Raw genomic sequence first — 25,391 nt, forward strand, 5'->3', positions numbered from 1 at the left:
ACTCTGAAGTAGTATATTTTGCTCATTTCCATAACCTTCTGTCCACTTTCAAGCACTAACTTTAGCTCCCGAGCACACCACCGAGCCCTCCCACTGGTTGAGTCCGGTCCTGGTTCTCCCCGTGCTGCAGCTCCTGTCCTGCTCAGATGTCACCGAGGCACTCGCAGAGCGCCACACGCACAAGCTCAACCAGAAGCTGGCTCAGAGCGTGTTACGCAGCGTCACCAGGCAAACCGCTCAACTCCAACAGGTAACATAATAATGAGTGGGGGAAATCTCCATTCTGAGATGAAGATGACCTTCTTCTTCTTGCCAGTCTCCTCTACCGGAAAAGCTTCTTCTCACCCCCTGGTTCAGCGAGCTGAGAGCGGCCGTGTCCACGCTCCGCCGAGTGGTCGAGAACCCTTCGGCAGCCGTCGATTGGCTCCTTTCGCTCACCTCGGCTCTGTCGTCAAGCCAGCAGCACCTGCCCAGCTCCCTCGCTCTCACGGTCGCCCACCTTCTCCTCCTCACGGGCCAGGACCAGGTCTGCCGCTTGGCTTTGGATGCCGTACGGGCCGTCGCAGCCGCCGACCCCCGCCAGGTGAGTGACATCCTTTGACAAGACTTGCCTGTTTGCGTTTCAAATTCTGCGTTTTCAAAATGGCCGCCTTTCTGTTCTCAAAATAAGAGTTGTTGTTTTTTCGGGTCGTTTGTGTAAACTCGGTGGCCTCCAAATGAAGCTCCTCACCTCAGTATCATATTCAAGCATGAATATTCATATTTTTGTTCTGTCCGAAACCTATATCGATGCAAAATATTAAAATAATTAAACAATTTGTCATTTAAAAAAAATTAGACCATTGTCAGGGTTTAAATATATTATCGAACAATCAGTTCTTTTGTTGATGAAAAAAAATATAAACTCGGAGTTTAATTTTCTTTTTTTTTTTATCGCCAGCCTATCCAAAAAGAAACCCTTGGTAACAAAGAGCCGAAAAAAATGTAAAGAAGCTGCCTCTGAAAAAAAAAAAAATATATATATTAAACGTGCGAATATAAAAAGTGTCTTCTGAGAAACTCACTTTTAAACCCCCCAAGACAGGGAAGCTATTTTAGCTTCTCAATTTAGCTCACCGATAACGGCTCAATTTGTCATTACGCTTGGTGTTAGTCAGGCGTTAAATTGAGAAAGTAAAAATAAACTCAGACTATGCAAACAGAGAACTTTGGCGACATGGGGAAAAAAAAAACATGTTAGCACTGCTTCGCGTTAGCTAATGTGTGAATACAACAAACTTGACAGACACAAGCCAAGTGATAACGTGACTCCAATTGTTGTTAGCACAGCTAGCTAGGCTAATGTGTGAATACAGCAAACTTAACATACACAAGCCAAGTGATGGTGTGACTCGAATTTGGTGGCGGCTCAACTCATTGGCTTTTTTATTTTTGCCTCCGAACTTGCTTGCGACATGAAAGTCAAGACTGGACGCCATCTGTGACTTCTCATGCAGCACCGTTGCTTTAAGTGACACTCACTTGCTCGCTTTCTGCTGCTACCAAATGAATTTTCAACCCAATGTCAAATTCTGGTTCCGCTCTTTGGAGCTCTCCATTGGCTACTTAAATGACATTTATGCACCTTTTTTATGTTGAACTAAAAAAACAACAAAAAGCTTTCTGTTGCTGACTGACATATCCCTCCGAGCCCTCGGGACTGCAACGTGAGTCTCCGCAACCCCCCCCCCCCCCCCAGACAATGATGTGAAATAACAGGCGGTGCCAAGGCTGCTCGTTAAGAGGATTCCCCCCGCTGTTCTAATTGCTCCCACAGTGCCACTTGCACCGGGGCGGCCATTTATGAAGTGGAAGACAAATTGGATTGTTTTCCTCAGACGAGCCCGAAAATTGTTGCTAGGGTAGCCCCTTTTGTTAAAAGACGGGAACAAAACGCACCGACCGACGCACTAAATCATCTCGCTCACCAACTGATGCGACGTTTGCGTATTCCAGGTGCCATCCCTTCTTCCCGTGCTGCTGTTCAAGCTGGGCAAAGAAAAGGATCCGAGCTTGACGCGGGCTCTGCTCGAGTGCCTGCCGAACCTCGGCACCCACAAGGTAGCGGCGAGAAGATGGAACGTACATTTGTGTGGAAGGCTAAAAGTGTCTTTGTGTCGCAGCTCTGTGTCCCCACGGTGCTGCAGACTCTCGGCCTGCTCGCCAGCAACCTCAAACTCAAAGCAGCCGCCATGCGGCTCACGACGACGCTTTGGAAGAAGCAGGTGGGCCACCTCGACCAACGCTTGGCATTATTCCACCACCCTCAGCGTTATTGACCTGTCCTCGCCCCCTCCCCCACCAGGACCGCGTCTACCCCGAGCTTCAGCGTCTGCTGGCTCAGCCGGACAACAGGGTGGTGATGGGGAGGGAAACCCAGTGGGAGCAAGTGTTGGCCCGAGCCGCCTGTCTTCGAGACATCTGCCGAGAAAGGTCTCATCGTCGTTCGGGGTTAGCTCCAAAGTCTTTCGCTAAGTTGACTGTGTGTGTTGTGTTTGTGTTGCGCGCAGGCCTTACCAGCACGGAAGTGACATGTTGGCCGCCATCGCGTTGACTCTGAAGCAGTGCAGCAGAGCCGACCAGGTGACCCCTGCCGTGCTGGCCCTGCAAGGACTGCAGGAGCTGTGCCGTGCTGAGGTGGGCCCACGCAAAGCAAATGATTAGCTATGCAATTGGGATGGATGGAGGGATGGAATTGAAATATTTTGGTGTTCATGTTCATGGTCTTCAAATGAGTGGCCATGTGCTGCGTTGTCCGGCATGCAGACTTTGGCCACCAAGGGGCGGTATGTTCCATACAGCCACACTGCGCATATGGATTTGATTCTGAAACCCAATTCGCGCTGATCATTTAAAAAAAAAATCTGCTTTTCCCCGACGGTATTGCTATTTACGTGAGGAGAAAGTGGTTCAGAAAAGGCATGGATGAAAATGCAATTATCTTTTCAAGGTCTTCTTCCTGTGTATTTATACAAACAGTAATAATAAATCAATTTGTATTACAATATGCGACACCATATTTATTTGATGTAAACATCTGGCAGAACACCCGCGCATAAAAATGGCAAATGGCAGCACTCGAGAACAAAATACTCCACTACCTTTGCGCTTTGTTATGGAATTCACTGCCGCCACCTAGCGGTGGAGTGCCTGAACTCTCGTATGTCCACATTTTTGTTCGTTTGGCCACTTTGGACTGAAAACGATATGAACTTTTAATTCAGAAGTCCTGGCAAGAAAATATTCTAGCAATGAGCAATGAATTAAATTTTTCACAAAAGACCTGTCGTGTTTTTCAATTTGTTTTGCAGGTAGTGGACATCGTGTCTACATGGAGAACTCTTGGACCGGAGCTGAGATGCGACTCTCGTCCACTGATGGTCAAGGCGGTTTCTCAGCTTCTGGCTCTGGTTCCCCAACTCGCCGTCAAATCTGAAGAATATGAGGTGAATACTTCAGTCAAATAATTGTCAAGCTATTACAGTCAGCCCCCTGCGCATTTCAAAAAAAAAAATATATATATATTTTTTTCTTTATTTTTCTCACTTTTTATGATTATTTTTAATAGAAACTAAAGGATGAAGCAGTCAGCTTTCTCTGGCATTATGCTGTCAACAAGGTCTGTGTAAGAAACACCCGTGCACAATCTGATATTGTGACAGGTGCCTCTTTGAGCCCATTTTTTTTTGTTGGTGGGGGCGGGGCAACAGGATCCAGATGTAGCCAGCTGTGGTTTTCGGGCCTTGGCCGACTTCCCAGAAGCGAGTCACACCATCAATCATCTCCCCGAGGCAGTAAGTTCAAATTCAGCTAAGTTTTCTCATGCCGATCCACATTCGAAGGGACGCGCGTTCATTTCCACAATGTCCGTCGTAGGCCAGGCCCGAAGCGCCGCCGCCCGAGCAGAAAGACGAGGATGAGGAGCAAGCGGGGAAGGACGAAGAGGGAGACCTCTCAGTCACGGGCTCATCATATGTCAAGTTGCTGACTCTCACCCCCTCGCCTGCTTTACCAGGTCAATGACATCACAGCGTGTCTCTTAGTCGGATCGAAAAATGTACCGTAAATTTCGGACTATAAGCCGTGGCTTTTTTCGCAAATTTTAAACCCGAAATCACGAGTTTTAAATGGTGCGGCTTATAGTTTGGTGCGGCTTATAGTCCGAAAATTACAGTAATGTGGTACAGCGCCCTCTAGTGGCACCCGAAAGAATCATTCTCCTCTATGATAAGCAAAGTGTTGCAAATGACTGAACGTGTGTCACACGGGGGCAGCCTTGGAGCATTTCCTGACATCGCTGGTCAAGCAAGAGATGAGCCAGATGCCGAGGGGCGTGTATTTTTCCGCCCTACGGGGAGGCAGTTCGCCTTCGGACCAGGGCAAAACCCTGGCGGGGATCCCGGCCTTTATGCTCAAGTCCTACGAGAAGAACAAGCAGCCGGGGCTCAAGGCAGGACTGGCGGGTGAGCGTTGGCAAGTTTTAGCAAACGTGTCTGTCCGTCCGTCTGTCCGTCACATGTTCCTCGTTGCAGCCGGCCTGCTGCTTTGCCACGAGCTTCCGCAGCAGACGGATCGCGAGGGCCGACCCATCGTGCGCTTCCTCCTCAGCCGCAGCCGAAGCTACCAGCAAATCATGAGCGCCCTCATTCACGAAGTACTCGCGTCTCTGCTGCTTTCTGACCAAAGGGTGGGGGGGGATGAGGAGGAAATCTGACATTTGGGTACGGTCCATCCGCAGGTGAACATTCAGCCGTCCGAATGGCACCGCGCGCTGCTCCTCCCTCAAGCGTGGCGCAGTTTCATGAACGGCACGTTCCACGCAGTCCTTGAGGTGGCTTCTTCTAACATTTGGTTTTAGGGTAGAAGATACAATTTGTAAAATGTCCGTTTTTTTGCGCGCAGGGTCGAGGCGCTGATCTGGAAATGCAGCGGCGCAAAAGCGACCAAGAGGACCAAGAAGAACTGCGCTACAAGCAACACTGCGCCTGGCTGTGGTGAGCTTCTCATTCATCTTCACACCATCTTCATCAGCTGCAATCAACTCTCGCTGTTCTCAGGGCCAGAGACCGCCTGACGGATTCAATCCGAGCCGCGACCAAGTGAGTAAAGGCGAAGGAGGCGCCGCTACCTTTTAGAGGCTAACGCGCGTCTGTGCTATGTGGCGTTCAGGGACAGTCCCGTTGTTCAGGGAAATTCCGTCCTGGCTCTGAGCGCGCTGGCTGCCGTGCTGGCTAAATACGAGCGCAACCTGCCCGCCGATAGCGACTCCGGCCTCACGGTAAGGCGTCGGATGTCTGATTCCAAGGCGAGACCGCATGTCCAAGGCGTTTACCTCCTTTCAGGCTGGACCCGAGTTTGTGCCCACCAGCAGCTGGTTGGCAATGCTGCTCGACACCCTGCTCAGCATCATCAGCAGTAGCTACAAGGCCGGCGGGCAAGTCTTTCCGTGGTACCTGCATGTAAGTTGGGCCTCTTAATGCTTTTCAAGAGAAGTCGCCAGGTCTGTTCATTGTGAACGAAGCCAGAGTTAGAAGAGGGTGTGTGCACTTGTGCAACCACATCATTGGAGTTGTTTTTAGTGCCGCTGTCATTCATTTGAGTTGTTGGGTGCTTTGGAGAGAGAGTTTTGCCATGATTGAACTTGGTCTCATATTGCAAAAAGTTGCCATGAGGTCAGGGGTGCGATGACTTCTTATATCCGCGCTTGCTCTCGTCCTCAGCGCTCTTATTCGGGCGAGAACACTGCGAGTGGCATCGCTCGCTCCTGCGCCAGCTTAGCGCTGTCCCTGCTGGTGCCGGTGCTGGTTTGGTGGCATCAAGACAGTCTGAGGCAGGTGTTGTCGGCGCTGCGGGCCGGCCTGCCCGAGTCGCCCGCCGAAGACGACTCCCAGGCCATTCGGTTCCACTCCGGCCTGGCCCTCGGCATGGTGCTGTCCGGCTTGCATCAGCAGCGCCTCGGGTATTTTTGGAAGAATTTCTTGAATTTCCGTCAGTGCACCTTGGAGCTTTTGCCGCTTGGTTGGCACGCTGTGGAATCAGCTCACTTCCTTTTTTCCCACCTGCTCTAGTGACGTCACTCCTCAGAAGGACGCCGAGCTCCTCCTCGACGCTCTCTCGGCGCTGGAAGCTTGCGCTTTCGACACCCGGGCAGAACACAAGTGAGTCCGCCGTGGAGGGATCTCGGCGAGCGGACTCATTTTTTGTCCCCCTTCTTCAGTACGGGCTGCATGTTGGGTCTGGCGCTGGTGCTTTCTGCGCTTTGCAACGGTGGGCAGACGCAGCAACACGGCCGGGTCACTCAAACACTGGACAAGCTGCTGAGTGCCCTGCAGGACAGCGGCGGACAGGGGCGCATGATGCAAGAGGTACGAAGAGAAGAAAAGGGCTGAAACAGACTTAGAGTAGTAACACTGTACGATTTACGCCGGTGGTTAAAAAGTTACAAAATAAAAAGAGTGAAAATATGTATGTAAAAAAAACCTTTACATTTATAGAGCCCATTTTTAGAAAAAAACAACAAAATGTTTTTATTGGGTCTTTTTCCTCTCTCTTGCTCATCCGTCTTGTTACATTAGCAATAGAAAAAAGTCGGCCAATGTTTGTACAAAAACGTGTTGTTGTTTTTTTCTGTTCCTAAAATATTTAAATACGACTTAACCAAAAAAAGGGTAATCATTGTAGGTATTTTGGTTTAATTGTATTTTTCGGCATAAAAGTAATTAGTTAAATGAAAATAATAGCGTTGTAACATTTTGCACAAAACAAAAAAATGGTGTGCAGGTTTTGGCCTACTCGGTGGCGTGCGTCAGCGTTTCGGCCTTCAGCGTCAGCCTCGTCGATGCCGCCAAGGCAGACCAGGCCGTGGCGACTCTGCGCACCTTGACCGAGGAGAGTCAGCAGGTCGGATTCTGATGCAGCATTCTTTTCTGACATCCTTTCTTTTCTTTCCTTCTAGCTAATTCTCCTTCCTCCTCTCCTTCACCCTTCCTACCTTCCACCATTTCTCTTTCCAATCTTTTACGCATCCTTGTTTATTTCTCCTTCCTTCCTTCCTTCCTTCCTTCCTTCCTTCCTTCCTTCCTTCCTTCCTTCCTTCCTTCCTTCCTTCCTTCCTTCCTTCCTTCCTTCCTTCCTTCCTTCCTTCCTTCCTTCCTTCCCACCTGCCTCCCTCTCTTGCTCCCATCCTTCCTCGCTCCCTCCCTTCCTTCCTTCCTTCCTTCCTTCCTTCCTTCCTTCCTTCCTTCCTTCCTTCCTTCCTTCCTTCCTTCCTTCCTTCCTTCCTTCCTTCCTTCCTTCCTTCCTTCCTTCCTTCCCATCTGCCTCCCTCTCTTGCTCCCATCCTTCCTCGCTCCCTCCCTTCCTTCCTTCCTTCCTTCCTTCCTTCCTTCCTTCCTCCTTCCCATCCTCCCTCCCACCCTTCGTGTCTGTCTGCGTCGCCACGCTCCTGAAATGGCTTTTCTATTGTTCAGACTCCCGGCTTCTTCATGGCTCTGGGCCTGGCGGTCCACGGCCTGTCCCTGTGCGGCCACGGCAAAGCCGAGGACCTCCAACCTCGACTCCTGGCTGCCTGGGTTAAGATTTTACTGGCAGAGGTGCGACATTAGTTTTTTTGTTGTTGTGTGCAAGCGGTGCTGGAACGTGTTTGTTGTTTTCAGGGTTGTCCCACCATGCAGCGGCTGGCTGCCGTTAACGGACTGGTGGCTTTGGTGGGATCCGAGAGTTACCTCATTCAGGTGAAGAGCCTTCAGCTCCGTTTGCTTTTCTTTGCATTCCTTTCGTCAAGCATGCGTTTGTTTCCGTTCCGCAGCTCAAGAGCGAACTGGAGCCTTCGTCCAATCAGCAGAGCCGACTCAACGAGGTCATCCGGGCCATTTCGCAGGTAACGCCGTCCTTCCTTGGCTTGTTTCCTTTTTTCTATACTTTCCTTTCTTGATTATCTTGATTTTTTTTGTCAGATTGTGTCCTTCTCAAGAGCGATCGGCTTGCAGTCCAACTGCGCCTGCCTGCTGGGCCACTTGCATTTGTCGCACATGTTCACCAGTCACAGTCACACGGCAGGTAGCGAGCGGCACACGTCAAAGAGACAGTCGCAGAAAATACACGTGTGACCAAATGCATGTTGTGGTCCATCCATCCATCCATCCAGTGCCTCAGGATTTCAGTTACCTGACGGAGAAAAGTGTCATCAGGGCCGTGGTGGACTTGCTCACAGAGGCGGGAAAGAAAGGTTTGCTTCTTCTCTCATATCTTGCCAAAATGATTTGTGATAGAGAATTATTGAAAAAAAATGACTGCAAATGTGTTCACTTGATTGCAGCTCATCACACCAATTTTGGATTGCAACTGTTCATTTTAAAAAACATACTTTTCAATTATTTGACCATTTTATTGACATTAAACAAATGAACTGTATGTTTTGAATATTTTTTACATTTTATTACTTGTATTATTTATTTTATGACTTTAAAAACATACTTTTAAATTATTTGACAATTTTATTGACACTAAACAAATGAACTGTATTTTTTTGGTCATATTTTTATGATTCTATTATTTGCTCACATTATTGCTCTGGATGCCCCAATTAAAATATTCAAAAAGTTGTGTCCTGGCAGGTCCTGAGTTTGCCCACCCGAGTGTGGTCCGAACCGCCCTGACGCCTCTGGCCTCAGTCGGAACGGGGGTCCAGTACCCGCCCGTCAACTGGAGCGCCATCTTGTCCCCTCTGATGAGACTCGGCTTTGGTAACGGCTCACTTGAAGGCACGACGCGTTCTAAAATGGCCGCTTGATCCAAATTTGTTCCTGTCTTGACAGGTGAGGAGGTTCAGCATCAATGTGTGGCCTTGGCTGCAGCTCAAGCTCAGTTTTCCCAGAGTGCTTCGCTCTTCCTGGGCTCCTGGCTCAGCTCGCCTCTTGTGTACAGTCTCGGTGTAAGTGAGGAGACTTTTTTTTTGGTGCATTTTTGCATTCTCCAAATTGTGTTTATCATTTAGTTCCAGACGAGGGCCCTTCTGTGCGAGAAGCTCTCCTGGTGGATGAAGCACGTCCCAGAGGACAAGCTCCAGTTCTTCGTGGAGGCTCTGGGCCTGCAGAGCTTCCGGGAAGACCCGGAAGCGCAGCGCCTCTCCCTGCGTGGCTCTCTGCTGCGGGGTCTCGCGGAGGCCATGGCCGCGCCCAACCCGCCCGCCGCCTGCTGGACTGTTCTCTCCTCTGCCACCGAGAAGATCTTCAGCCTGCTGCCCGACCAGATAAAGGTACCAAGTTTGTCACCTTCAAAAAATGACTTTGGAAATGTTTCATTCAGTGCTCGTCCTTTTATAGGACGGTGACGTGGATTTTTATGTGGGCGTCGCCCAATGTTTGTCCGAGATGTCCGATACGGAGATTGACCGCATCGCGGGTGTCGCAGAGGTACGGCGTGGGAGAAGTGAAGTGCTGTGAATCCTTTTTTAGCTCATGTTGTGACTTTTTACACACAGATGGAAAAAAGCTGCTTCGTCTTGGCTTACCTGGTATCCCGCGGGAGGATTCCGCTGCTGGCTCTGAACGACGTCATCGCCGGCGTGCTCCGCGGTCGGCCCAGCCACCGGATGGGCTGGATCCTCCTGCAGACGTTCTATCAGTGTCGCCTGGCCGCCGGCATCAATACAGGTCCGATTACTTTTTTTTTTTTTTTTTTTGTCGTTGGCCGCTGGCACTAATACAGGCCCAATTACTTAATTGATTTTGTTTATTGTTTTGTTGTTTTGAAGAAACTCGACAAAATGTGTGCTGTAAGTGTCATTTTTGTGTGGCAGGCGTTTCCAAGCGCATGGAGTGGCTGCTGGAGTTGATGGGACTCATCCGGAACATCGCCTACGGTTCCGCCACTGTCACATGCGCGAACATCAAACTGGTGCGTAGGACGCGTCGGCGTTTGCGATGTCATCGACTCGCAAGTGCCTTGACACTTATTTTGTGCAGGCCACAAACTTCCTGTTCCAAGTCTTTGCCGCCGCCGTCGTTTCCTGGGGCGACCACTCGGTGCCCCTCCTGCTGGGGATCAGGGCGCGCTGGTTCCCGTGGAGCCCGGCCTCCAAGCCCGCCGCCCTGACGCACGGCCTTTACGGCGCCGAGTCGCTGACGGAGGACGCCCTGCCGCGTTGCCTGCTGGCGCTGCCCCGCAGCCTACCCCCGCTTCTCCACAAGGAACCCTGGAACTGCCACTCGCATAAGGTCAGAATCCTATCTGTCTTATCCTGGAGACATTCCGTTTGACGTTGCCGTTTGCTAGTTCATAGAGTGGCTTCTCGGCATGGTGGAGGGACCTGAACAAAGTCTGTCTGCGACGACAATCGACGCGGCTCGAGGTGAGAAAGCCCAGAGAATTGGATTTGAATTCAGATTCGAGCCTGAATTTCCCCCCGGGGATCAATAAAGTATCTCTCTTTCTCTCTCTCTCTCTCTCTCGCTCTCTCTCTCTCTCTCTCTATCTGTCTCTCTCTCTATCTATGTATGTATCTAGCTAGCTAGCTAGCCATCTTTAGTCATCTAGCTATCTTTTGTCATCATTTCAGCGGCTCTGTTGGCCTTGCGCTGCTCCCCTGAGTTCAAGAAGAAGTCGGTGTGGACCAGAGCGTACGGATGGTAATCTACGGCAAGCCATTTGAGCATTTTTTCCCACGTCTTTAATAGTGCTTGGACCTCAAAATGGATCCCAAGGAAATGGAATCAATGCTCAAGTGACAAGGCAGGTTGAGATCCAAAAGCCAGGAGCACGTGCTGTTTTATTTTATTTTTTCCGAGTCACTTCCTTTTCATCTTCTTGGCCCACCTCTCCAGCTGATGCTGCCTCTCCTTCAGCGACTGCCACACTGTGAGCGAAGCTCCTGAGAACACAAATTGTCTTGAATGACTCCCTCCCGCCTTTCACGGCCACGAAAGCGACGTCTTACCCATCGCGAGGAGCGGCAGCGAGACCACGAGGACAAGCGGCCGATGGACGGGCGCCGCCGCCGTTGCGTTCCCCGCCAACAACGATTCCTGCTCTATGTAACGCATCACCTGGCAAATCGTCACCCCTGTTGAGAAAAAAATGGTGTATCTTGGAGGTTTCCACACCCGTCAGGCTGCTCCAAACTAAAATGTGTAAATTCTTGCATGATTTGAATTTATGAATTTTATTTTTTATTTAAAAAAATTAAATAAAAAGTAATTAATTCATTACAAAATTGATGTCATTCGGCGGGACTGGATCACCTTCCGTGACGGCAGAGAGGACGTATACGGGGATCCACAGAGTGTAACGGGCCCACAGCATGGTGGCGGAGGGGGCGTCCATCACGCACATCACTTCGTGAGGGTACCTGGGCACAAAACCGGACGCTGAGGCCCGGCCCGGCCCGGATGGTTTCATAGCGTGCGAGCGGGCGGGCACCTGAGCAAGTCGGAGATGTTCCAGAAGAAGAGCTGCAGGCACACCACCGGTTTGCTCTGAACTTCGTCTAAGCGGATGAGCGTGAGCAGGAGGAGGTTCTTCTCCAAAACCTGGACACAACGTCAAGCTTCAGGTGCGGTCGGACCGCGTCGGCCAGGAAGACGATTGGCCGTACTTGGATGAGGCGCGGGAGCAGTCTGGCTTTCTCAATCCGGTCAGCAATGTGGAAAATCTCCAAGACGGAGAGCAACTGGCAGAGGCTCATGACCAAGCCGACCGAGTGAAACGTGTCTGCGAGGGCATCTGCAAAAACAATGTGTCTTATGACCAAGCCGCTAAGGGCGAGCAAAATTTGCCCGACCTTGTCCGAAGGTGAGAAACCTGACGATCATGTTCGTCAGAATCCACGTGTGTCCACAGAACTGGAACAGATTGTAGAAGAAAATGTAGGCATGGCTGAAGCTGAGCCTGGAGTAAAAAAAAAAAAAAAATAGTCACTCCCGACTGTACAGCAAAAGGAGCAGCACAGTGTCGGTTGCGTTGGCGTAACATCATGATGCAATTTAATGTTACTTTTTTTTTTTTCATTTTGTTTTCCTACAGCACCCGTCCGTCTCTACTTATCGTAACTAAACGTGTTTGCCAATAAATCGTACAAGCTCATCAATTGACTGTCGCTCACTTACATTGTCTCTTCAAAGTCGACTTTGTTTTCAGCCCCCTTCTAACGGCTGTTTTTTTTTTTGTTTTTCTTTCTCTGGGCAGCAGCGGAAGCAGGAAAAGAGCTGCAATGTTTGCTCAGCTGCACTTCCTCAGGCTGATTAGCGCTCTTTGAATTGGAGGCAGAAAAACATATCTATTGTATGTATCGACGTATCACTATTACTATTGAATTTAAATTGAAACACACACACACACACACAATGTTGAATGCTTGTTTTTGTTATGTTTTGATGAATGACTATTGACAAGTAGCATTTTCAGACATGAAGTGCAAAGGTGCTATTTTGTTTATAAGCTTTTCATTTCTAAAAGAATCTCCTTTAGTGAAAAAGTACAAATTAGCATGTTTTTTGTTTGTTTGTACTGCTTAGCATTCAAATCTTAAATTGAGTCAGAACAATTTTTTTAGAATTTAATTTTTTTTGTTAAATTACCCCACAGTGCAAATATGCTAATTCTTTATTTTCTTAACTTTTAATATATTTTTTATTAATATATATGTGTGTATAAAATATATATATTTTATTATATATATAATTTATATATACAAACCTCAAATTATTTTTCCGAAATTAAATCAAGTCAGCAAATTCCATACATAACTTGAAACCATTATTTTATATTCAAACAATAATTCAGTTGACAAGAAAAAATATGAAAGTACACACACAGGGTAAATACATAAATACATTTACAGATATGACAGGTATTGCACTTTCTTGCTGGCATGGGGGAAATATTATTCTTTCGGAAGACAACAGCAACGTGTATGTTGTAAAGTGCATGCATGGCTTGATATGTAAATCATTTGCAAGTAAAAGATGATTTCATATACAATACATATAAATATTATATAATTGCCGAGAAAGAGTTTGACAATATATAATATAATATTTCTGTGGTTCTGGATACGCAGAGAGAGATGATTATACTTATACCCGTTACTTAAGTGGTTCTCAACCAGGGGCTCGGGGGCCCTCAGAGGGCTGTGAGCTATTGCTTGGCGGTCGCAAAATAATTGGCAATAAATTGTTTGCTATCATTTTTAAGAATTCACTTGAAGAAAGACAGAAATAAAGGTGTAAAAGTGCGAAAATAAAATATACTAAATCGTAATGTTACAACTTATCGTGTAATTATTATTTTGGTTTTTGTTAAGATTACATTTTTTACATTTCTCGTACGCCTTTTTACCTCAGCAAAATACCTCTTTGAAAGATTACAACTTTTTTCTTGGAAAATAAAACATGTAAAATCAGCGTTGTTCTTGTAGAATCTACATGGTAAAACATTGAATATCTACAATGTAGATATTCAATGTTTTACCTTGTTAATTCTTTATCCCAATTTTTTTTATCGTAAAAATACTACTTTATTCTTGTAACATTACAACTCGTTCTTCCGTCAAAATACGTCACTGTTTTCGATTACGTTTATTTCATGTGTTCTATGTTCTAACTTTGTTTTTTCTTAAAAATAAAAATTTGTTCCTGTAACATGCTGACGTTTCCCTCCAACATTGGCCAGCTTTCTAAATTTTATGTTATGCCTGGTGGTCATGTGTCATCGCCGTTACAATTAGAACCGGAATCGTGACCCCCCCCCGGACCCAATGTTGGAAACCCCTCCCCCGTTTCAGTCGGCTGGCGGCGGCACGATAGTCATGAGAGTGCGTCCGTCGAGCGGCGCGAACAACGGGTACACCTTCCCCTTGAATTTGCCCGTAAATGTATAAATGTGCGTCTTGCTTTCGGCGTTGTAGAAAGACACCTGACCGACCTCGTAGTTTAAGTAGATGCCCATCCGCCGCGGCACCAGGCCGGCGGGCAGCAGGGTCTCGGGCTTGGTACAGGCGTAGAACTGGTGCGTGCTGCGCCACAGGCACCAAAAACCCGTCTCGGGGTTCATGGGGAAGCGGCCGTGACGGCGGGAGTCGACGGTAGCCAGCCCCACGCGCCAGTAGCCATTTTTGGCGATGTCCACTTCCCAGTAATGGCGTCCGCGGCTGTAGCCTTCCCAAGCCAGCACGCAGGGCCAACTGTCGAAGCGCTGCGAGCTGTACGGCAGGTCGGCCTCCGACAGGCCCTCCTGGACTTGCCGATTGTCCACGGATAGGCTCAGCCACGGGTGGTTGGTGTTTGCGTCCAGAATTACGTCGGCTGTGACGGAGGAGAAATTCTCAGAAAAGCTGACGTGGCCAAAATATCGCCGTACCACAAAAATATGACAAGCCGAGCACACATCTTTTAATCTTTTTTTTTTTTTGCCCTCACCTTGTGCACCGCCGATCCAACTCCAAACTGCAAATGAGACACGCGTGAGTCCAAATTCTTCAATCATTCATGAATCCCTTTTTGCGTGTTTGAAATCAAAAGCTACCTGAGTTGGGGATGTATCTTGACGTGCCCACTTTCCAGGCGCGCTGTTTTACCGGCAGCCATAACTGCGGGATCATCCCCTAAAAAAATCACGTCAATTGTCCCAGATTGTAAATCTTTGACCTGAACCAACAACATTTTTTACAAGCGCAATAATGGCAAAGTTCAAAGTAGCGCCTTGAACGTTACAATTTTGCCCAAAACGAAAGAAGGAAATGAAACAAAACTTTGAGCGAAATTTTTATCCGGACTCCCGATATAATGTTAAAAAAAAAGGCCGCTATGGGTCCAATACCTGCTACTTCCCCGTCCTTATTTTTATGATGAAAATAATTTTCCATTTTTTTAAAAATCATATCTGCTAATCAAGTGTTTGTTTTTCAAAATGGAAGGACAAAACTTCGCCCGAGGGTATTTCAACGCTGCGTCATGACTGATGAGCAATAAAGGAGAAATGTGTCGGAGGTCATCGACACGGCCGCGTTTATATAAACACACCGACCTGACTCATTTATTGCACTCTCGCACGCACACGAAGGTTGGCGTTATATGACTGGCATCTTATCAGCTTTACTTTACGACGCTGAACCCGAGCGATCCCGCCTATAATGGCTTGATTGCACCTTCCAGGCTGATCTTTTTATTTGTCATGATTTTTTCATTTCCTCAGGCTGCCACCGTTTGCCGATTCCCGTGTGGTCCGCTCACCATGCAGTCTTGCTTGAGGAGCGACCAGGTGATGAACTCCAGCAGGGGCAGCAGGCTGACCAGACGCTTCTTCTTGAGGCCCAGAAGACGCAGCACTTTGCCCATCTCGTCGCTCTGCACCCCGCAGCTCTGAAGAGACCAGTCGAGCATATTTCAATCATGCTAACATACAATGTCAAACCCCATAGACTAGCTAAGTGAAGTTAGCATAGATGTTGCAAAATTCAAAACTACGCTCGTCCGCAACTCTCCATGAAGCTGACTTGAATGTGTTTTGCTTGGGGAAGCGGTTTCTCACCTCAGAGACCGTTTGGACCTCCCGAGCCCACTCCATGACCCTCACTTGTACATCCACATTGGCATCAAAGTTCTTCTTGGGTTCTTGAGTCTCAGGTGCCCAGGGGTTGGCCTCCAGAAGCTGAAGACGTACAAGTCGGCACGTGAGATTTGTTTTGCGGGCCTTTGCCTGTCACGCCGACCAACCTTGTCCACATGGCGTAGTTCGTCGGCCCACTCCAGGATGAGTTTATGGCTTTCCTCCAAACTACGCTCGGTGCGCGAGTGGATCTTCTCGGCCTTGCTTGACGTTCCCTCTGATTTGGATCCGTCGCTCTGGAGAAGTCAAGTGAAGTTTATTTATATAGCCCTAAATCGCAAGCAGTCTCAAATGGCTTCACATATACAAAACAAACAGAGAAGAGCAAATTATTTTTTGGTTTGTTTTCTGTCGAACTGTTGCCATTTCTTCTATTTTAATTAGTTGTCCAGTATTTCAGACGGGCAATTTCCATATATACCTTGCAAACCTGGTCCACTTGCTCCTTCCAGTGTTGGATGAATTGCACGCACTCCTGCAGGCTGCGCAGGTCTTTCAGGCCGTTCTGGCGAGGCTGCTGCTGGTGCTGAAAACATACCCAGTCAACTTTGACCCTCCACAAAATTTTTAAAAAAAAAACCTTGACACACGCTTTAAAAGACAAGTCAAGTCCAAAATTGTCTTTACAGTGATCTCTCATCTAGACAGGGTATTAATCACTCCTGATGAATATTGTGTTTGGAGATAATTCATTACTTCTGCCCCCCCCCCATACATATTTCGGGGCGGCGGCCATTTTGTCACTTGGCTGTTGTAATGACGTCACACGACTAAACCCCGAAACAGGTGATGGTCGTTACCTGAGCCTGAGCAGCTGTGAAAGGTAGATTTTTGTTGTTGCTGTACTTATATTATACAACAGACTATGAATATTAATACCATGTTGAGACTAGTGAGGGAGCATAATAATATAATATTTAAAAGAAACAGTTTTGACTTCCCTTTAAACGCAAATAAATATATTGAAAGACGTAGTTGAACAGAGACGATTAGAAAAAGCGGATTCACACCTGCGAGTGTCCGGTGAGTTTTCCGCTGGTGACGGGCCGGCTGGGAGCGGAGCTGTGGGCCTGGATGTCCTCCTCGGGCAGGTTCCAGCGCAGGGCACCGATGGAGCTGCTCTGGGTGGTGCTGTAATCCTGCGCCTTCCGCAGCAGGAGGTTCTCTACAGGGGCAAAAAAAAAATCAAGTGCTCAGCGTCGCGCCAGGTAGCCATCTCCATCATTTGTGCCTTTCAAAACTTACTTCTGTCCGATTTCAAAATGCTCTTCATCTCCATCAAAGTTTCCTGGTTCCTGCGAACAGCAAGCAACTAGCTAGCTAGCCAAGCAAGTTAGCCAGCTAGTTAGTATGTAGGTTAGGTTTTTCATTTGTATGTTACCTTGACATAATTTTTTTTTTTTTTTTAAATTGGTCGTAGTTGGTTAGCTTCTACCTTGTTAGTTCGATATTAAGCTAATTGTATACTATGTGTAGCTAGCTAGAGATCTTCTTAGATTCAAATGACTTTTTTAATGAATTTATTTTTAGCTATAAAGGTTGAACAATTTCTCATATTGTCGACTATAGCATAATGACCTAAGTCATTTTTCAATATTTTGGGAAAAGAACAAACACAATTTTACAGCACATACTTATTTGAATTATTATTATTTACATATTGTAACAAAGACTTCAACCAGATGGGTCAACAAGTAAGCTGAAGTAAAAAGACCCAATAAAATAAAATAAAAACACCAATGTGTCCTCTAAAAAAAAAAACTAAACAAAACGGGTGACTTAATAAATTAATCTGTATTAAAGGAAACAATATCAGGTTTATTATATTTAAGTGTTTTGGTCTTAGAGGTTATATAGTCCAGTTACAGTTCTTAACTTGGTATATATTTTGACTTGACTACACTGTTTTGCCATTATTCACATGTCCTGAGTGTTGTTAGTCACCTATATGTTGAACAGAGGGTGTGTTTTACCGAAGTCAAATTCCTTGTTTGGCACGCTCAAACATGGCGAATAAAAACTCTTGAATCTTGAAGTCTTTGTCAGTGTTCGCCACGACAGTTTCGCAAATTTCTGCCAGAAAGGTTTGGCGTAAAAACAAGTATAAATTATAAATCTGATTAGAACACAGATGCCCAAAAAATCTGTGTCTTTATCACACATCAACCGCTCATGATTGATGAAAAAATATGTACAAATGTGAGTGTACTGCATTTCAGCACCAAATTGATCTCCGCTCTATGTGGAAAAGAAAAGAAATGATTAAAAGAAAAAAAAATTTTTGTTAGGAAATAAAAATGAATGGACATGAAACACCAATGACAAGAATTTATTTATTAAAAGAGACTATAATTCTCCGTAAATTAAATTGTTAAAGGTCATTTGAGGCTTACCTGTAGTCGGAGGAAGCGGAGGAGAGGGCAACCAACTGGCGGCCCCTCCGCTGCCGTCTCGTCGTTTTGATGGATCGTCCCCTGACCTTTGGACTCCTGATTTATTGGGAGGGGCGACACTTGGCTGGCTACCTTGAAGCCGCCTGCCACCGTCTCTCTCACACACACACACACACACACACACACACCTACACGTGGTCAGGAATGGTGTTTAACAGTGGCAAAAGGTAATAAAGCTTAGCCTATCGCTGATTGTGACGCACAAGATGATTTTACGGTGGCTCCACTTGGCTTACGTTCCCGAGCCTTTCAGTCTCATAACAATGTTTATGGGAACAAAAGCAACCCATCAGGCCCCAGCCATGCTTTTTTGTTTATGGTGTTTGTCCTCATTCGGGTCACACGTGTGCTGAAGCCCATTTTAGCGCGTGCCACATACCTTGCCAAATATCAAACCAAAAGTCACGTTCTCAGAGTCGTTTTTTATTATTTTAGCGACAGCAGAAGCCGCTTCGGTTTATAAAAGTGACTGAATGACATAGTATGTACCTTGCATTTTGAACATTTCAGTCAATGCGTAAAAAAAAAAGGTTTGTTTCAGAATTTTTGTTTTGTTTCAGGAAATGTGATCTGGTCATCAGTTCCAGCTCTTGAAAAACTGCTTGAAGATGATGGTCTCCTTCCCCTGGGGCAGGATCTCCACCTGAAGCAGAAAAGCAGAGGTGAGTGGAGGATATTTTATCAGATGTTATCATTTTTGGATTTTCCTTTGTTTTTTTGGTGACATTACCATCTTTATTCAGAGCATCACAACTTTCTGCATAAGGTTATGATTTTTTTTTATGGATAAATGTTACGTTTTGTGACGTGAATTGCAGATTTCTCGGGACATTAGCCAGTGAACACTACTAGAACATTTTTGCAAAAAAATTCTTTTAAATTCTCGTAACGTTGCAACCAATGATGCAACTTTTTCAAGTAACATTACAATTTCCTCATGACAATAAGACATTTCTAATGAAATTATAACCTTTAGATTTTTGTTTTAACAATATTTAATATTTTCAAGATTCAATTTTCTCTCTGAGCTTTTGTGTAAAACATCGAATTGGTTTTCTCATATTTCGAGAATTTTTCGTAACAATACATCTTTCTCGTAACATGATGACCCATAACATTGCGATATTTCTTCAAAACGACTTTATATCTTGACATTTTGACTTTTTACGTCTTCTCCCAACCGACTCTTTGGCGCATTTCAATTTTTCCTCTTGCCTTGTGCTCCATGCGTACGTTTGTCATAACAATGAATTTTCTTCACGCTAGTCTTCACATTACAAAAAAATCTCATATGTTTTTGTGTTAAGTTATCACAACAAACATTGTATGTAGGAGGAAAATGGTGACTTTTTTTAAGTACAGGAGGAATCAGTACTCCCAAGTCTTTTATCTGTAATCCTCCTAGTAGAGCGGGAGCGCTTTTGCCACCTCTGTGAGAAAGTGATCGTTAAAAAAAAGTAACTGCGGGAGCAAATGATAAGAAGGTCGCACGCAATAAAAACACAAAGTGTCGCAAAAGCATGGCGCTGTGCCGCACCTGCGTTTTCATCCTGGGGTAGTTCATCTGCTCAATGAACTTGTCTGCCACCTGCAAGGCCGCCTGCTTCTCCTTGCCGTTGGCCCCGACTCCTGAAAAAGCATGATTTGTTTATCGAGATAATTTTTTATTAAAAAAAAAAAATATATATATATATATATATATATATATATATACAGTACCGTAATTTCCGGACTATAAGTCGCGGTTTTTTTCATAGTTTGGGTGGGGGGGCGACTTATACTCAGGAGCGACTTATATACATATATATGTTTTTTTTCACTATATTGGGCATTTTATGGCTGGTGCGACTTATACTCCGGTGCGACTTATAGTCTGAAAATTACGGTATATATGTATATTTGATATCCACTGTATTTGTTTTTCAGTGCAAACACATTTGTATTGTATTACTTTCCAATCGTGAAAGAGAAAATGGAACATTTTTGTTTTGATTAAATTAATGAATCAACTAATTGAGCACTCAAGTCATTTTAAAAATGGTGGAACCCCAGCCCTGCTCTACTTTGTGGCGGTCACCTTTCCACACGAAAATCTTGCCGTTGGCGCCGTTGTCCAGAATGAAGCAGTCGTCTCGAAGCAGCAGCTCCTTGGCAAACGGGCTCTTTGCTTCCACTTTGGTCAGCGACATGGAGCCGGTTGCGTCCGATACCTGTAAGAAGAGAAGGCTCGTGTTTTGAAAACGTGACCCCAAAGAGAGGGAGCATCCCGCCGGTGACCTTGTAGAGGGAGGCTACGTTGGAGGCGTCCGCTTTGCTGTCCTCCTCCGGGGTGCTTTCGGCCAGCTTGGGCTTGGCTCCCAAAACTTTCAGCATTTCGGGAGGTTCCTCTCCCTCGACGGAGTCCACGATGCGAGCTTTGCCATGTCGGTCGGCATCCCGAATCAGCGAGGCGATCTCCCGCACTTTCTGTTTCTCAAAGACGTTGGCCTGCGATCCGATCCAGGACACGATGACCTGCGGGCGGCGACGGCAACTTAAGCGGTGCGCGAGAGATTTAAACAAGCAATGTTGACCCCAGGAATGAATCGTAGTAAATAGGTTGCCTTGCGCCATCCAGCAGCTGTCGGCTAATTGGAAAAACATCGACAGGTAAGGTGCAACTTTTCTTTGGATTTTGGTTATTCACTTCACAATGACTTTTGTCAGCCAAATATAATGTTGATGTCACATTTTCTCTCAGTACGTTTTCAGTTGCTAACAGTAGCTAAGGATTTTTTGCTCTTCACTTTACATTAACAAAGCTGTAGAAAGGAACCACAGTGAATTCTAGCTAGCTTGTAGCTAACTCTAGCTAGCTTGTAGCTAACTCTAGCTAGCTTGTAGCTAACTTGCTAGCATGTGTGTGTTTTTTAGTGTGTAATGGGCAATAAAACGCTTTATTTTTACAAGGTCTGCTTTTTAACTTAAGGACTTGAATCAGGCCTTTTTTTTTTTTAAATTTATTTAACAGACTTTTGCCGGTCATCACCTCTCCGAGGTCCAAGATGAAGCAGTCGCCCTTGTTGAAGCTCTTCCAGGACAGCTCCACCTCCTTGGCACGGATGTTGCGTTTGCCTTTAATCTGATACAAGCGTTGTACCGCCGTCCCTGAATTCTGAGGCCTCCTGAACCCCGACTCCACGCCTCCATCCTGCCAAGAAAAGCTCCTCTTTTAAAAAAATTGTCTCTGCGCACAATTCAGAAACAGGACCTTGTTTTGTATATTGTCGTTGCTGTAGTAAAAGTGATTCCTTTATATTGTCCCAAAAAAAAAAAAAACACAGCGTTTGATGAAATGACCAACTATCAAATATAACATGTTAATTAAGTTTTAATTCAGTTTTTTGTAGCTACATCTATCTTGTAATTATTAAAAGATTTTCACATTTCGCGGATCGGTTGGCACTTTTTAAATTTCGTTGTACATGTGACAATGACAATAAAGATCTATTCTATTCTATTTTTCTCCCACTGTTCAGTTATTGCGTTGACAATGCGACAACATATGCTAAGTTGTCTCGTCTTCGTTTAAGATTTTTTTACGCCATAAAGGATCATCTCGGTCAAACTAGCGCAGGTAGCCGTAGCAGTTTAATTTGTTCTTTTTATTATATCGCTAAGTTTTTTCTTAATTGCTTAGCATAGCAGCTAATGCGCAGAACCTGTATTCTTTAGCGAAATGCTAACTTTAGCATTGATTTGCAACCCTGCTACTATGTATTTAGAGTAAGATTGAAATGAAATGACATTTCAAGTAAAATGAAGATGTCTTCATTCAATTTATGAAAGTTTTATTTAGTAATCGAAATATATGTTTTCCGGGCAGCTGCGGATCTTTTAGCGTAGTCTAATACAGCAGAATATAAACTATCATTGAAGTTGATGGACAATTGCAGTTATTGGTTTTCTTGAAAACCTGACCAAAATGGTCAAATAAACTGCCCGTTTGTAAAAACAATCAAAACAATGTTGGTGCCCAAATTGTGATCTAAGCCAGGGATTGTCAACCGTTGGTCCGCGGTTCTCTAGTGGTCCGTGGCGGTATTCCAAGCGGTCCACGAAAATGGAAATTGATAATTATTGTAACATTGTTAAAAATAAAAGCAATTCATTAATTAGACTTGATTTTTTTTTCAGCTAATTTCCAAATAAGAACCCATCCAAATAAATGTAGCTGAGATTCCCAAAGTAGATATAACATTCCACCAAAGCAGTGGTGTGGTGGTGAAGGGCAGACCTTGTAGCTGACACCTCTGGGGAAGAGCGTCATGAAGTCTGAGGACTCGTAGCCCTGGACCTCCCTGTGCTGAACCGGGTCCCCACCTAGGAAGTTGTCCAGTTGGGTGGCCAGCATGGCACACGCCACCTGCTCGTCACGTGACGACTTCTCCCCTGAATTTGAAAGGAGAGCAAACCGCGATAAGAACCGAGCACCTCGTCGGTATCCGCCGAGCGTCAGGTCTCACCTAACCACATGTGGAGATCGGTTCCCAGTTCGCCGCGGTTCTCCAGAACCAAGTAGGCGTCGCCGTTGTAGAACACCCCCACCTCGGACAAAGGCAGCGGGACCGCTTTCATTTTCTCCACCCTCCACACCCGCAGGCCCGGCTGCCGGACCTCCGGACCGAACTGACCCGCTGCGGCCTGTAGGGGGAGCATGCTGTGCCAAAGGATAGAGCGATTACTGACACTGTCATCTACCGAACGTAAAACATATTTTTGGACTGCGCCGACATTCCAATGTCCGCGCCGCCCGAACCAAACGACAAGAAATACGATCAAGGGTTCTTCCCTAGACTGATGTTAGGAGAAGTGAAAGCACAACCAGAGCAGGACTTCCCTTCTGCCGCTACTTCCTTGTTTCGATTTGATGAAAATAATATGTTTATATTTGTTTGTTAGATGGCGATGTTTCGCTTTGTTGGTTGTGCCCGTTGGATTTGGAATCTTGACCGATGAATCATAACCTCTGCTTACGTGGCACCGCGAGATAATGAAGACACTCTGGCCGGCCCATGCGGCTCCTTATCGTGTTACCGCAGCGCGTCGAATAAATATTACGACATCAAGGGTGGAGTCGATTGCGTAACATTGCAGCTAAGTGGAAGTCAGCAGCTACAAGCGAGGCGCCAGGCTGCGACGCTAAGAGATAAACCTTGTTGGGACCAAAGGCCACGGATCCACCGTCACAGTATCAATATTTGAATACCAAACTCCCCCAAGAACAGAAGACACAAGTTAGAAATCTCACACGATTCACTCAACTGGATGATGTGGCCTGGTGCCGCGCTGTCCGACTCGGGCTCCATTCGAAACGGGTTCTGGAGGGGAGTTTGTGCTCGCCTGTTCTGGATCGGTTTTTACAGTGAGCGGGATGTAACCGAAGCCCGTGTGCTGAAAGCCTACCTGGGGTGGAAGCGGGGGAGGACGGAGGGAGTTGGAGTAGAGTCGGGTTCCTGGATACGGATGCTTTGGGGGCAGCGGCTCAAAATGTTTACCGTTATCAAGTTTGCGAGTGTTTCCCAACCTTCGGTGCATGAAGTGCACCACCTTAAGTATTCTGTGGCTTTAATTTGAAACATACTCTGCAATAACATCACCTCGCGTAAATGTTAGGGTGAACGGTGTCATTTTCTTTTTTGAATTGTCCGTGCAGTTTATCAATTTTATTCGATTTTTATTGCTTGAGAGAATGAAATATCATTAACTGTACTCCATCCCATTTCTCGTGTTCCCGCGTTTTCGTTTTTTTTTTTGGTGTGATTATTGGTTAATTTTATTTTTGATCTCTTGTTCAAGCTGAGTATATCGCCACTGTCGACCACTAGAGGGCGCCACACTTAATCAGGGTGGAAATTTGAAAGAACAAAATCGCGTTGAAAACGATTTCACAAAGCGATGGCTGGAGGTGCGATTTGTATTGTACATCTTTGGCTATGATTATTGATGTGAAATATACTAAGGTCATTATTATTTGAAACAAAGAATATTGTGAGATGAGAAGTCTGATAGTTTTTAGGGAGAAAAACAATAGCACACTGTTAGTTGTCGTCAATGAAATAAAAAAAAGGTTTTTTTTTTTTATTGTTGGAAATCACTGCAGTCCCCCCCCCCCCCGCCCTCCTTTTCAGGAAGCGTGACGCTGCAGCCGAAAACAAAATGCCCATAAAACCACTTGATCTTGATAAGTGCAGAAAAAAAATATATCACCAATGACAGCAAGACTGCTGCTTTGCACGTCAAAATAATTTCATCGAGGTTCTTATCTGAACACCGAATGGGACTCAACTATGTGACGACTGCGCAAACGAGGAAATGAAGTGCAAGAAAGCAAAATATTTGACAACAGTAGTCCGGTTGTTGAGGATCAAGGTTGAAGGCTTACCTTGAACAGAAAGTTAGTTGCGGGACCAAACAGGCAAGGAGTGGCGAAAAGAGTGCTTGTGTGTGTTTGCCAACTCCCAAACACAAATTCTTTCTTTCTCGTCACATATTTCCTGGCTGCGTCAGGCCAGCCCCCTTGTCGGTCTCTTGTCTATTCAACGCTACCAATGTGATTGAATGCCCGCCGCTCACTGAAAAGAAATCACATTCCATTTCAGCAAATAGTGACGACCTTCATCATTTTAGCCAATTCACCATTTTAATGATGTTGACTTATTATATTGCTGCGACTACTATAGTGGTCGAGTTGAAGAAATAGTCAAGTGGAATACCTGTGCAGGTTCCGATTATCTTGACGTGACTCATCGTCGAACGTGTTCAAACACGCAAGATGGTGCTTACGTAATTGCCGTGCGTAATCTTTCACGTTGTATTGCCAAGCGACCGTTTATTACACTTTTAGGAATGTGTAGGGAATGCACAGTATCAAAGTCCACACACCCCAAACAACCCTGATCTGATACTTCTCCGGTCTACCCATAACAAAGCACTTTGTGACTTGAAGTTTAGAAAAAAGTTGTTTCACTAGCGGGACCATTTCTTTGTACGGAAGGCAACAGCGTCCTCTTGTGTGAAGTCTGTGTAACTATTGTTACACAGAACCGTTACACAATTTGCTTCAGCAATTGTGCTTGCTTGGGAGCTAATTAGCTCACGCTAAAATTAATAGCATTAGCTATTTAAATAAAATGTTTTTTTTTAAATTTGATAAAATATTCAGTTGATCAATTTTCCCCTTTGTAAGAGCGAATTCGATTTTTGTCTACTGCAATGTAAATGTGATAAGTGGTAGGGCAAAATGTAGCCGGTTGC

The 25,391-nt window shown here is 45.7% G+C and overlaps 4 protein-coding genes and 1 long non-coding RNA gene across 5 annotated transcripts in view; 2 read left to right on the forward strand and 3 right to left on the reverse strand.

The window, feature by feature from the left end:
• The window catches only part of focad (focadhesin), a 16,647-nt gene extending 5,406 nt beyond the window's left edge, over positions 1 to 11,241 (forward strand). The window contains exons 10-44 of the mRNA XM_037261390.1: positions 54 to 250; positions 317 to 583; positions 1,996 to 2,100; positions 2,163 to 2,264; positions 2,345 to 2,472; positions 2,550 to 2,676; positions 3,351 to 3,485; positions 3,608 to 3,658; positions 3,750 to 3,833; positions 3,916 to 4,054; positions 4,314 to 4,502; positions 4,572 to 4,693; positions 4,778 to 4,870; positions 4,942 to 5,033; positions 5,097 to 5,138; positions 5,209 to 5,317; positions 5,382 to 5,498; positions 5,760 to 5,998; positions 6,108 to 6,197; positions 6,257 to 6,404; positions 6,820 to 6,939; positions 7,509 to 7,631; positions 7,695 to 7,772; positions 7,847 to 7,918; positions 7,995 to 8,097; positions 8,186 to 8,266; positions 8,655 to 8,783; positions 8,856 to 8,971; positions 9,035 to 9,295; positions 9,363 to 9,452; positions 9,521 to 9,692; positions 9,839 to 9,936; positions 10,005 to 10,256; positions 10,315 to 10,390; positions 10,598 to 11,241. Coding sequence (XP_037117285.1) covers positions 54 to 250; positions 317 to 583; positions 1,996 to 2,100; positions 2,163 to 2,264; positions 2,345 to 2,472; positions 2,550 to 2,676; positions 3,351 to 3,485; positions 3,608 to 3,658; positions 3,750 to 3,833; positions 3,916 to 4,054; positions 4,314 to 4,502; positions 4,572 to 4,693; positions 4,778 to 4,870; positions 4,942 to 5,033; positions 5,097 to 5,138; positions 5,209 to 5,317; positions 5,382 to 5,498; positions 5,760 to 5,998; positions 6,108 to 6,197; positions 6,257 to 6,404; positions 6,820 to 6,939; positions 7,509 to 7,631; positions 7,695 to 7,772; positions 7,847 to 7,918; positions 7,995 to 8,097; positions 8,186 to 8,266; positions 8,655 to 8,783; positions 8,856 to 8,971; positions 9,035 to 9,295; positions 9,363 to 9,452; positions 9,521 to 9,692; positions 9,839 to 9,936; positions 10,005 to 10,256; positions 10,315 to 10,390; positions 10,598 to 10,671 — 4,421 coding nt within the window. The 3' untranslated portion in view covers positions 10,672 to 11,241. The remainder of the gene's footprint in view (positions 1 to 53; positions 251 to 316; positions 584 to 1,995; positions 2,101 to 2,162; positions 2,265 to 2,344; positions 2,473 to 2,549; positions 2,677 to 3,350; positions 3,486 to 3,607; positions 3,659 to 3,749; positions 3,834 to 3,915; positions 4,055 to 4,313; positions 4,503 to 4,571; positions 4,694 to 4,777; positions 4,871 to 4,941; positions 5,034 to 5,096; positions 5,139 to 5,208; positions 5,318 to 5,381; positions 5,499 to 5,759; positions 5,999 to 6,107; positions 6,198 to 6,256; positions 6,405 to 6,819; positions 6,940 to 7,508; positions 7,632 to 7,694; positions 7,773 to 7,846; positions 7,919 to 7,994; positions 8,098 to 8,185; positions 8,267 to 8,654; positions 8,784 to 8,855; positions 8,972 to 9,034; positions 9,296 to 9,362; positions 9,453 to 9,520; positions 9,693 to 9,838; positions 9,937 to 10,004; positions 10,257 to 10,314; positions 10,391 to 10,597) is intronic.
• Positions 10,816 to 12,279, reverse strand: hacd4 (3-hydroxyacyl-CoA dehydratase 4). The gene is made up of 7 exons (XM_037261395.1): positions 12,144 to 12,279; positions 11,819 to 11,925; positions 11,633 to 11,760; positions 11,458 to 11,567; positions 11,280 to 11,386; positions 10,976 to 11,101; positions 10,816 to 10,909 (listed from the first exon to the last, which is right to left on the reverse strand). Coding segments are annotated over exons 1-7 (663 nt in total). The 5' UTR covers positions 12,146 to 12,279; the 3' UTR covers positions 10,816 to 10,826.
• A 3-nt stretch (positions 12,280 to 12,282) lies between these two features.
• On the forward strand, positions 12,283 to 16,220 carry LOC119128703. Its single transcript, XR_005099064.1, has 2 exons — positions 12,283 to 12,318; positions 15,229 to 16,220. It is a non-coding gene; the product is annotated as an uncharacterized LOC119128703 (long non-coding RNA).
• On the reverse strand, positions 13,492 to 18,440 carry si:dkey-219e21.2 (nuclear factor 7, ovary). Its single transcript, XM_037261393.1, has 10 exons — positions 18,036 to 18,440; positions 16,888 to 16,983; positions 16,653 to 16,807; positions 16,064 to 16,168; positions 15,750 to 15,878; positions 15,565 to 15,684; positions 15,267 to 15,395; positions 14,560 to 14,638; positions 14,454 to 14,480; positions 13,492 to 14,339 (listed from the first exon to the last, which is right to left on the reverse strand). The coding sequence occupies exons 2-10, from the start codon at positions 16,919 to 16,921 to the stop codon at positions 13,816 to 13,818; spliced, it is 1,302 nt and encodes a 433-aa protein (XP_037117288.1). The 5' UTR covers positions 16,922 to 16,983; positions 18,036 to 18,440; the 3' UTR covers positions 13,492 to 13,815.
• Positions 18,441 to 18,506: 66 nt separating this feature from the next.
• capgb (capping protein (actin filament), gelsolin-like b) lies at positions 18,507 to 24,670 on the reverse strand. Its single transcript, XM_037261394.1, has 8 exons — positions 24,520 to 24,670; positions 22,601 to 22,794; positions 22,372 to 22,526; positions 21,124 to 21,285; positions 20,373 to 20,609; positions 20,173 to 20,305; positions 19,633 to 19,724; positions 18,507 to 18,738 (listed from the first exon to the last, which is right to left on the reverse strand). Exons 2-8 carry the CDS (start codon positions 22,791 to 22,793, stop codon positions 18,673 to 18,675), a joined length of 1,038 nt encoding a protein of 345 aa, XP_037117289.1. The 5' UTR covers position 22,794; positions 24,520 to 24,670; the 3' UTR covers positions 18,507 to 18,672.
• Between the last annotated feature and the right edge of the window lie 721 nt (positions 24,671 to 25,391).

Source organism: Syngnathus acus, chromosome 10 (assembly GCF_901709675.1).
Source record: "Syngnathus acus chromosome 10, fSynAcu1.2, whole genome shotgun sequence".
Lineage (NCBI taxonomy): Eukaryota > Metazoa > Chordata > Actinopteri > Syngnathiformes > Syngnathidae > Syngnathus > Syngnathus acus.

Coding starts and splice junctions, on each gene's coding strand:
- hacd4 (XM_037261395.1), bottom strand. Junction 11,387..11,457: donor AACATCTCCGACTTGCTCAG/GTGCCCGCCCGC, acceptor TTTTGTGCCCAG/GTACCCTCACGAAGTGATGT. Junction 11,102..11,279: donor CCTCTCTGCCGTCACGGAAG/GTGATCCAGTCC, acceptor TTTTCTCAACAG/GGGTGACGATTTGCCAGGTG.
- si:dkey-219e21.2 (XM_037261393.1), bottom strand. CDS start 16,921: ATGGAGATGAAGAGCATTTTGAAATCGGACAGAA. Junction 15,685..15,749: donor AACTACGCCATGTGGACAAG/GTTGGTCGGCGT, acceptor GTACGTCTTCAG/CTTCTGGAGGCCAACCCCTG. Junction 14,481..14,559: donor AAGATACATCCCCAACTCAG/GTAGCTTTTGAT, acceptor TCTCATTTGCAG/TTTGGAGTTGGATCGGCGGT.
- capgb (XM_037261394.1), bottom strand. CDS start 22,793: ATGCTCCCCCTACAGGCCGCAGCGGGTCAGTTCGGTCCGGAGGTCCGG. Junction 22,527..22,600: donor CGATCTCCACATGTGGTTAG/GTGAGACCTGAC, acceptor TTTCAAATTCAG/GGGAGAAGTCGTCACGTGAC. Junction 20,306..20,372: donor ACGTAGCCTCCCTCTACAAG/GTCACCGGCGGG, acceptor CTCTTCTTACAG/GTATCGGACGCAACCGGCTC.